Raw genomic sequence first — 9,826 nt, 5'->3', positions numbered from 1 at the left:
TGGAGGCCATACTGAGTTTTTCTCGCCCAACACCGCCTTTCACCTGGATTCCCAACGGGATTGTCTAGAACAGTCTGGACTCAAGAGGCCAAGGAGCCTCCACCTAGGCCTTCTCCGAGGCAGGGGGACCCTTACAGCGTAACTCAGAGAACAGCAAGAGGCCCCAAGTTGTGCGCTAGCTGTTACCTAGGAGACACAGGAGCGACAGTCCTTCGGGGAGCGCTAGCTCTGATTGGTCAGGATGCCTCTCTGGCCAATAGAAACCAGGTCCGTTGTGCACATGCGTAAGGAGGCTAACCCACAGTCGGGTCCGTCCTACGTGAGCCCTACGGCTGCGGTTGCAAGAGAAGAACTGCTGCCAAGTCAAGAGAGGGAACCCCCCCCCCGGAACTCTGCGGCAACGCGACCCCAAGGAGAGGAGCGAAGAGTCTCGCGCGTAAGAGGCCTTGGAAGCGCGCTGTTGTTCTTGCTGAGGCTCACGGGAGACGTAGTCCGAGCGAAGGGGGCCGATCCTGCGGAGCAGATGCAGGATTGGCCGGGCTGGTAGGGCAACGCGCGAGGCGGGGCGTTCTGTGAGTGGCAGTGGGACGTGCTCGGTGTCACTTCCTGGAAGTGCCCCAACCTCCTGGGGCTCTCCCACGCGTCAGAGGTGAGCTCACTCCTAGCTGGGCGGGTGCAGCTCCATAATCTAGCTCCTCGGGTCACCGAGAGCACCCCCCAGCCGTCGGACCCACCCCTTTCCTGTGTCAGAGCCTGACACTCCAACTCTTGAGTTTCTCCAGAGCAGGACAGATGTCCCAAGAGAGCCGATTTAACACCAGAATCTTAAGAGCTGGGACACAGGTTCCAGTTTACGACTCCACACAAAACGGGGCTGTTTGATTTTGGCTTTTGTTTCAGGGTTTCACATGCGTAGTAGGCTGAGGAAGTATGAGGCATCCACAGTTCAGCTCCGGTCAGCGAGCTGTGCCTCCCAGCCCATAATAAGCTCCTGGCAATGCACCCAGGCTTTCAGCTCTGCCCCAGGTCTTGTACCTGTGTCTCAGAGCCAACTCTTCAGCTAGCACAGTGGTCTGCCTCCTGTCTGAAGCCTCAGGGCTCCAGGTCACCCAGGATGATGCCCCCCCCCCCCCGTGTCCTGCTTGACCCTTTGTCTACTGGATGAGCCACTTTCATCTTCCAGCAGCCCTGTGTTGCACCCAAATGTTTGAGCCCGTCATTTGCAGTTTTCTAGAAGGTCCCTGGACATTCCACCCAGTCATTTATCTTCAAAACAAAATACAACTGCTCAACTGCTGTGGGCCTGCACCTCCCATGACCTTCTTTGAAGTTCTCCTGACCTCAGGGTTCTCTTTTCCGGCTTCTAGGAGGGGTCTGGTGTGTGTCTTCTGACCTTAGATGATATTCTTCCTTTTCTGTAGGTCCCTCTGTCGCCTCCAAAAAGACCCTTCAAAACAAGAATGCCATCTCCTCGGGGTACCCCACACCTATCCCTCAGAGACTCCAGGACCACCCTTGAGGAGCCTGAGGCTGCACGACTCCGTTTCCGGGGTTTCTGCTATGAGGAGGTTGAGGGACCCCGAGAGGCACTGGCCCAGCTTCGAGAGTTGTGTCACCGGTGGCTACAGCCTGAGTCATCGTCCAAAGAGCACATAATAGAGTTGCTGGTTTTGGAACAGTTCCTGGGTGTGTTGCCCCCTGAGATCCAGGCCTGGGTTCGAGGGCAGCGGCCAGGAAGCCCCGAGGAGGCCGCGGTTCTTGTTGAGGGGCTGCAGCAGGATCCTGGGCAGCTGCTGGGCTGGGTGAGTGAGATGACATTAGCTTCTTAGAAGGACAGATCGAAGGGAGAGCCCCTGTGACATGATTCTCTTCAGATCACAGCCCATGTCCTGAAGCCAAAGATGCGTCCTCTAGTCCAGAAGGAGTCCTCAGGGAGTCACCACATCTCAGCAGCAGCGGAGGCCTCCAAGGCAGGCCTTGCGGAGGCACCACTGGAGGCCAGGATAGATCGAGCTACCCAGATCAGCTGCAGTGTGAAGGAGGAAGACAGTGCTGATGGGCAGGAGATGGGTGAGGGGATGCAACATCTGAACTTCAAATCCCTGGGGTGGGGATAGGGAGAGGGGTGAGGTCAGAGTATGGTGTCAGGGCTGCAACTCCTAAAACGAGTCTGACAATCCCAGCTGAGACAGGGACTCTGGAGAGACCATAAAGCTGGGTCCCTGAGAAGAATGGGGTGACTTCCCCCATGTCACATGGCAGAGGCAGGCCAAAGGTCAATTCAGTGACAACTGCCTCTCTTTCTCAGTATCTCCAAGTGCCCTCCTTTCAACCCAGGATTCCGAGGGACATCTTGAACATCAGGAAACAGCCTCCATATCCTTCCAAACAGGAAGGACCCAGGTAAACAGCCTCTCGCAGGAAATGTAGGCCATGTGTGGGGGAGGGGATTATCACTGGTGGCTGGCTGTGTTCTGCCCTGTAGTTTTTTAGGATCCCCTGCCAGTGACTCCTGTGCTTTTTACTACTTCTGAGTAGTAAATACCTTCCCTCCCACCAAGTCCTAAGAGCTGAAGAATAGACCGGTAGAATTGAACTAGAAAGGATTTAGGCCCCAGGTCCAGGGTGTCTAGAACTGGCAGGCATGGCTTCCTCACTTCCAGAGAAGTCAGTTACTGGGAAGGTTTGTGGTGTGCACAGGCCATGAGCCAGCTGTTATGTGTACGGTTGGAGAGGTGTCCTGCAGTCCTGAGGTCAGATCAAGATGCTCTTCCCGAACGTTCCTCAAATCCCTTCTACTGCTCTTCTCAGTGTACAGTGGCAAGGAACCTGAGCTTACCCCGCTACCTGAGTGTATATAGTTAATGTGGAGGGGGTAGGGATCTGTGCTCTCCAGGTTCCTTCTGCTTCTGAGCCCCTCCCTTCCCCAGTAGAATGCCTAGTTAGGGTGTGCTTCAAGGTTAAGAATCCCTTCTCTGATCTCTCTCTGGTGTCTTCCTCCATTCCAGACAGTAGTACCAACTCTAGATGTAACTGTGGCTGCCACCTCCCTTTCTCCAGATTTGCTTTGGCTTGTCCTTCGGGGTTTTTTCTCAACCTATCAAAGACCTATATGGCAGATTTCGGGGCAAGGAATTTTTTCCTTGGTAAGGCCACCATAGGACCCTGTCTTGCCACCAAACTACCTCTCTTCAGACCTTTCCAGCTGGTACCAAGCACCTAAGCTTTCTTTCTCCATCACCTTTGCCTACTCACCTCATCACAGTCCTAAAATTCCTCCTCCTCTTCCTCCTCCTTTTTTTTTTTTTTTTCTTTTTCTTTTTTGGTGTGTGTATGGGAGGGCAGTTCAAGACAAGGTTTCTTTGAATAACAAGCCCCAGCTCCGGACTGGCTTTGTAGACCAAGGAACTCCCGAGTGCTGGGATTAAAGGTATGTTCTACCATGCCCAGCTTCATTATTCTTTTTTAATCTTAGTCTTCCAAGCCACCGCACCTTGCTTTTGTTTTTGTTTTGTTTTCTCTCTCTACTCGGCCCCAAATGTCCTGGATCTCAGTATGTAGACCAGGCTGGTCTCTGCCTCTGAGCACTGGGATCAAAGAGTACACCTACCATACCTGGCTCCTTAGTCCTCTTTCTAAAAAATAAAATAAAATGAAATAAATAAAGGTTTTTCAAATGTAGCTCACTTGGTAGAGTGCCTGCCTAGCATGCATTAGGTCCTAGGTTCTATCTCCAGCACTGCATAAACCAGTAATCCCAAAACTCAGGAGGCAGAGACTGGAAAATCAGAACTTTCAAGTTATCCTCAGCTACGTAGTGCATTTGAGGCCAACCTGGGCTACATAGACCTACTCTTTCTCACACACACCCCAATAAAGGCCAAAGAAAAGTCTCTCACCCCAAGGAAGAATTTTCAGTTTTGCTAATCAGTCTTGACAGAAGGTAGCTGAAGCTGAGGTAGTCTCCAGACCTCTTGTTGACTTCCCATCACATCCTGTTCATAGTGTAGTGACTAGAAGGATAGACAGCCACTGTGTCTTTCTCCAAGACCTACCCACAAGTTCAGTCCTCTGGCCATCAGTGAGATAGACCACTGAGAAGACAGGGATAGTAGGTTGGACAGATGAAAGCTGACCCAGAACTCACAAATGCCAGTACTGGCTTGGTCGTTAGCCTGCTACAGATGGAGATCCAGTAACCTGCCACCCACGGGGTAGTGGGTAGGGGTGTGAGGCTGCCTGGGAAAGGCAGTGACTACTTGCATCCTTGCAGGAGTGGAGCCTGTTGGACTCATCACAAAAAGAGCTGTGCTGGGGTGTGATGCCGGAGAAGTACGACACAGTGGTGTCCCAGGGTGAGGATCAATGGCCTTCCCTGTCCCATCCTCCACACACCTCCCACATGTACTAGGCCCTTACTGGGGCTCCCAGTGCAGTGGCCCAGCATTCGGCTGCATCTCTCTTCTACCAAAAGGTGCCCATCCCCATACTTTTGTGTAAGCCCCCATGTGTCCAAGCCCCCAAATGAATGTTCTTTCCACCCTAGCAAGCCTGCCGCTGCTACAGCCAGAGACACATGTTGACTCTGAGCTGAGACCAAAACAGGAGATGCCACACGAAGGACCAGAATCCCTCCGGAGCCATCCCCCAGAAGTGGGAGCCATTGCAGATCCAAGGCTAGTTCAAGCCACTCCAAGTGAAAGACAGAGCCCTTGCAAGGACCCTTCAGTCTTGTCTCCCACACCACTGCTTGAAGCCCCAGCTAGGCCCACACCTCGGAAGCTGTACGTTTGTGAGCAGTGTGGCCTCAGGTTTGATTGGAAGTCAGTTTTCATCATCCATCTCCGCACACACAGGAGTGGGCCAGGCCTGGAAAGACCATCACAGGTGGCCTGGGAGCCAGCCATGAAGCGCTCCCCTGGCCTTCGGGGATACACATGTGTGGAGTGTGGGCGCAGCTTCAGCTGGAAGTCACAGCTGGTCATCCACCGCAAGAGCCATGCAGGCCAGCGGCGCCACTTCTGCCGGGACTGTGGCTGTAGCTTTGACTGGAAGTTTCAGCTGGTCATTCACAGGAAGATCCACCAGCCAGAGGGTCCATGAGCAGCTGGAGAGGCATGTCTCACCTTGGATTCCTCCACCCGTAATGCACCACTTCTAGCATCCTCTCTAGCCAAGAGGAGGTCCTAAGGTACCCCAAATAAGTCAGGGATTACAAGAAGATTGCCCTGTCCAACACCAGACTATCCAGTATAAGGAGAAGAGGCTAGTCCCTTCCTTTGGCTCCTGCTTTGTGGAGCCAGGCCTGGGTTCGATTACTAACCTATCCAGCTTGTGCAAAAGGTGGACACTCCCTACTTCAGGATGCTCGAAATTGCCTCAGGTCCCTCCTTGCAGTGGCTGGGCAAGAAGCCTCTGTAGAAGGTACTGGAAACCACAGTTGCCTTTCTCTCCTGCTGCATGGGACCCTCAGACAAACATGCTAGATTTGTTTGTATTGTTTTTCGAGACAGGGTTTTTTCTGTGTAACCCTGGCTGTCCTGGAACTTACTCTGTAGACCAGGCTGGCCTCGAACTCAGAAATTCACCTGCCTCTGCCTCCCAAGTGCTGGAATTAAAGGCATGTGCCACCACTGCCCGGCTAACATATTAGATTTTTAATGTAAGCTATACGTCTATAACAAGAATTTCTAAGTAAAACTCTTGACTTCTAGCTTCTACTGACCAAAAGAGCAGCTGTGTGTGCTGGCTAGCAGACTACAGGAACCATAGGGCAGCTGAGCCCTAAAGGCCTAATTAGTAACTTCTCTCCTCCAGCCTACCTAGTTTCCTAACCACACACATTGCTCCCCACCCCTCACCCTGGCCTTTGAACTCCTGAACTTGAACTTGGATGAACAACTGACTTTCCTTTGGGAGCATGAGAGCACATGAGTGGATTCTGAGAAGTTAGATAACTCATGGGTACCTCAGGCCATGCATGCCTCTGGGTGAAGGCTACACTGCACATGGCCAATTAAACTGGAAGATAAAAGGTCATTCCTTGCTGCCCAGGGAACTGTGACCCTCTTAACAATCACTCAGAATTTTTCAGTGCATGGTGCCCTATTAACTATGCCTGTAAACTCGGTAGAGCAAAACAGATTTACTTATTAATTGTTCCAATGTCAAAGCATTGAAGCTTGTCTCATTAGATCAAAGACAGACTTACCCTGGGAGCTACCTGAGACCCTTGGCTTATGACCTCTTTTTCCATCTTTAGCTTGTTGACCTTGTTGAATCACTGATACTCTGATTTCTGCTTAAAGGGCCTTTGAATGGCATGGGTCCCCTTAGATATTCCAGGGTGATCACCTTAAGCTCAGATGATGAAGTGGGAGCTTTTCTTTTGTTTGAGACAGGGTCTCCTAATGCAGCAGCTGCTGGCCTCTAACTGGTGATCCTCCTGTCTCAGCTTCCTATGTGTTGGAACTATAGGCTTGTACCACCAAGCCCAGGTTGGTATTTTAAACTCTCTGTATATATGTTTAAGACAGTCTCACTTTAATGCCCTCAAACTATCTGTAGTCCTTCAACCTCAGCCCCTGAGTGTTGGAATTAAAGTTGTGTGTCACTGTGCCAGACTAAGACTTTAAATACTTTTGATTTTTTTTTTTTAACAAAAATGCTTTTATTACAAATTTCTGGAAATTAGAAAGTACATACTCCAAATTCTATTTACATTATTCCTCAGCCCTGGGCCTCACAGCTTGAGGCTTCTAAACTTCACATAAATCTGGATTGTCGTACATCCTATATACAATTTAAAGGTTAACAAGTTAGATTTCTCAGCACCAGAAAAAGTTTAATCTTAAACAAAAAATAGCTTTAACATCTGTTGTGTGGCATCATGGACAGCAAGGGCAGCATACAATGTAAACTGTCCTAATTCTTCCCGATTTTAGCATTCTCAGAGGGATCCCATCTTTGATAATGGCAGAAAGTGCAGAGACATCTGAATGGCTCACTGTCCCGTTCAAACTCATTTCCTTCAAGCCTTCTTTGTCTCTGCTCAATCCGAACAAGTCTTCTCATCTTTGCTATAGGGTCTTTCAGCACCAACAACAAAGTGCGGACCCTTCTCTTGGGAAAGGCGCTTTGAACTTCCCTCCGGATTTTTTCACTCTTGTTCTCCACAGGTACGGCTGCAATGCGGCTCCGTAGACTGCGCCGACGTGCGGACCGCTTGACACCGGGGTTTAGGGTTAGCTTTTTCATGACCTTTACTAGTGTTTCTGGTTGTAGGACCTCTGTATCATCGAATGAGTCCTCTTCATTTGTCTCCTGAGGAGTTTCAGGGTCCTTCATTGGGTCGACTTTCTCCGATAGTTCCTCCATGGCGATGTGATGGGCAGAAGCCTCAAAAGCTAGCTCGGAACAAGATTGCTTAGTCTTTGAAAAGACCTAAGACTTCCAAAACCCAATTAGCAGTCCATACTTTTGATTTTAAAATTTCGAAATATGGAGCAGGATTCAGTGCTGTAGGCAGATCTCTGTTAGTTTGAGGTCAGACTGCTTTACATAGTGTGTTCCAGGACAGCCAGGGGCTATTGTGAGACCCTGTCTTAAAAATAAGTAAAGAGAAAAAAAAATAAGTAAAGAAATAAGCAGATAAATTCTGCAGATGGGCACATCAAAGTGTCGTCTAGAACCCTGAGTTTTCAACACTATCCATTTGTGCTCACTAATCCAGTTTGTTGATGTTTTAAGGGTGTGTGGGTATGTATGTATGTATGTATGTATGTATGTATGTATGTGTTTACATGCATGGAAGCCAGAAGAGAGTATCAGGGTCTTCTACTTATTCACCTGCAGTGACAGACTTGAACTCTGGTTCTGATGATTTCACATCAAGTGCTTTTAACTCCTGAATCATGTCTCCAGTTCATGACATTACTGAAGCACTTGCTTCAGTCTGAGTCCCTCCTTGCTGCTCCCATGCGCCTCTTCCTTCATGTCCCTGCTCTACCTGCACCTCTCATGAGTAGTCTGAGTTTCATGTGTTCCTTAGACTGCTTGCCCATTCATTATCTTTGTCCTAGACAACTGAAGAACAGTGTCAGTTCCTACAGCAAGTTCCAGAACCTGATCTTCATAGGTTTTGTTTGACACACACACACACATTGTGTGAACAGTGTTCTGTCTGTAGACCTGGAGGTCAGAAGAGGGTACCAGATCTCATTATAGATGGTTATGGGCTACCATATGGTTGCTATGAATTGAACTCTGGACCACTGGAAGAATAGCCAGTGCTCTTAACCTCTGAGCCATCTCTCCAGCCCAAGACTGTCTTAATTGTCAAACTGTCTGTGTTTGTCATAGTTGGTCATGGAGCAAACCTGTAATCCTAGCAGGCGGGAAGATCAGGAGTTCAAGGTCTTTCACAGCTACATAGCAGGTTCCAGCCTGTGTTAACATGAAATCCTGTCTGATAAAACAACCTCAAAATAAAATAATAAAATCGATATCTTTTGGTGGTTTTTCTAATCATAATAAAGTTTGAACAAAAGACAAAGTGCAAAGTATTTGGGGGGTGTGTGTGTGAATAAGTGTGGTATATGTGGGTACAAATGTGTCCAGGTGTTGGGTGGAGGCCTGAGGTTGATATTGGGAATCTTCCTCATCCTTCCAATTCATTCTTTGAGGCAGGGTCTCTCAATCAAATCTGGAGCTTGCTGATATGGCTAGTCTCACCACCCATTTTTGCTCTGGGGATTATCTCTGAATTCAGAGCCAGGGATGACAAAAGGAGCCACCCAGCATTTATGTGTAGGTTCAGGGAACCAAACTCTTGTCCCCTTGTTTGTACCATGATCACTTTAAAAGATGAGCCACAATCAAACAGTTATAAATTCTCTTGGGGAAGAAAAGCTGCAGGGGCTGGAGCTCAGTGGGTTAAGAGCACACTGTCTGCTCTTCCAGAAGACCTACATTCAAGTCTTAGCAATTGCATGGCAGCTCACAACTGTCTATAACTCCACTCCAGTTCCATGAGATCCAGTGCCCTTTTCTGGCATTTTCTTATTTAGTGATTGAAGAGGGAGGGCTCAGCCCATTATGGGTTGTACCACCCTGGGCTGGTGGTTCTGAGTTACAGAAGAAAGCAGTCTTGGGGGTTGACGAGATGGCTCAGTGGTTAAGAGCACTGACTGCTCTTCTGAAGATCCCGAGTTCAAATCTCAGCAACCACATGGTGGCTCACAACCATCCGTAACCACATGGTGGCTCACAGATGGTTATCTGTATAATCTGATGCCCTCTTCCAGAATATTTGAGGATAGCTACAGTGTACTTAGATATAATAAATAAATGGTTTAAAAAAAAAAGCAGTCTTTTTTTCTTTTTTTTTTTTAAAGATTTATTTTATGTATGTGAGTACACTGTAGCTGTAAAGATGGTTGTGAGCCTTCATGTGGTTGTTGGGAATTGAATTTTAGGACCTCTGCTCCCTCCGGTCATCCTTGATCGCTCCGATCAACTCTGCTTACTCCGGCCCAAAGATTCTTTTTGTTTTGTTTTGTTTTTGTTTTTTCAAGACAGGGTTTCTCTGTATAGCCCTGGCTGTCCTGGAACTCACTTTGTAGACCAGGTTGGCCTCGAACTCAGAAATCCGCCTGCCTCTGCCTTCTGAGTGCTGGGATTAAAGGCGTGTGCCACCATGCCCAGTTTCCAAAGAGTCATTTATTTATTTATTTATTTATTTATTTATTTATTTTATTTTATTTTGGTTTTTCGAGACAGGGTTTCTCTGTATAGCCCTGGCTGTCCTGGAACTCAGTCTGTAGAC

General features: G+C 48.6%; 1 protein-coding gene and 1 pseudogene across 4 annotated transcripts; one reads left to right on the top strand and one right to left on the bottom strand.

Annotated features, from left to right (window-relative positions):
- Positions 1-281: 281 nt before the first annotated feature.
- On the top strand, positions 282-8,504 carry Znf446 (zinc finger protein 446). 4 transcript variants are annotated; one of them, XM_029480021.2, is made up of 6 exons: positions 282-436; positions 1,422-1,802; positions 1,875-2,070; positions 2,309-2,403; positions 4,274-4,355; positions 4,547-8,504. In XM_029480021.2, exons 2-6 carry the CDS (start codon positions 1,461-1,463, stop codon positions 5,101-5,103), a joined length of 1,272 nt encoding a protein of 423 aa, XP_029335881.1. In that variant the 5' UTR covers positions 282-436; positions 1,422-1,460; the 3' UTR covers positions 5,104-8,504. The 4 variants fall into 4 exon arrangements, with proteins under 4 accessions (XP_029335881.1, XP_021021644.1, XP_085698354.1 ...); XM_021165985.3 differs by having other exon boundaries at positions 299-649; positions 4,547-6,623; XM_085842228.1 differs by lacking the exon at positions 282-436 and adding an exon at positions 576-649 and having other exon boundaries at positions 901-1,802.
- On the bottom strand, positions 6,925-7,391 carry LOC147003560 (developmental pluripotency-associated protein 3 pseudogene; annotated as a pseudogene).
- Positions 8,505-9,826: the final 1,322 nt, after the last annotated feature.

The sequence above is a fragment of the Mus caroli genome, unplaced genomic scaffold, assembly GCF_978045245.1.
Source record: "Mus caroli unplaced genomic scaffold, Mus_caroli_1 scaffold_8, whole genome shotgun sequence".
Classification (NCBI taxonomy): domain Eukaryota; kingdom Metazoa; phylum Chordata; class Mammalia; order Rodentia; family Muridae; genus Mus; species Mus caroli.
Note: the sequence above shows the minus strand (reverse complement) of the source record. Positions and strands in the feature narration are given on the sequence as shown.

Bases quoted from the DNA above. Each gene is read 5' to 3' on its own strand.
- Znf446 (XM_029480021.2), top strand. From the start codon at position 1,461: ATGCCATCTCCTCGGGGTACCCCACACCTATCCCTCAGAGACTCCAGG. The intron at 2,404-4,273 runs GTAAACAGCCTC...GCATCCTTGCAG, and splicing joins TCCAAACAGGAAGGACCCAG to GAGTGGAGCCTGTTGGACTC. The intron at 4,356-4,546 runs GTGAGGATCAAT...TTTCCACCCTAG, and splicing joins CGACACAGTGGTGTCCCAGG to CAAGCCTGCCGCTGCTACAG.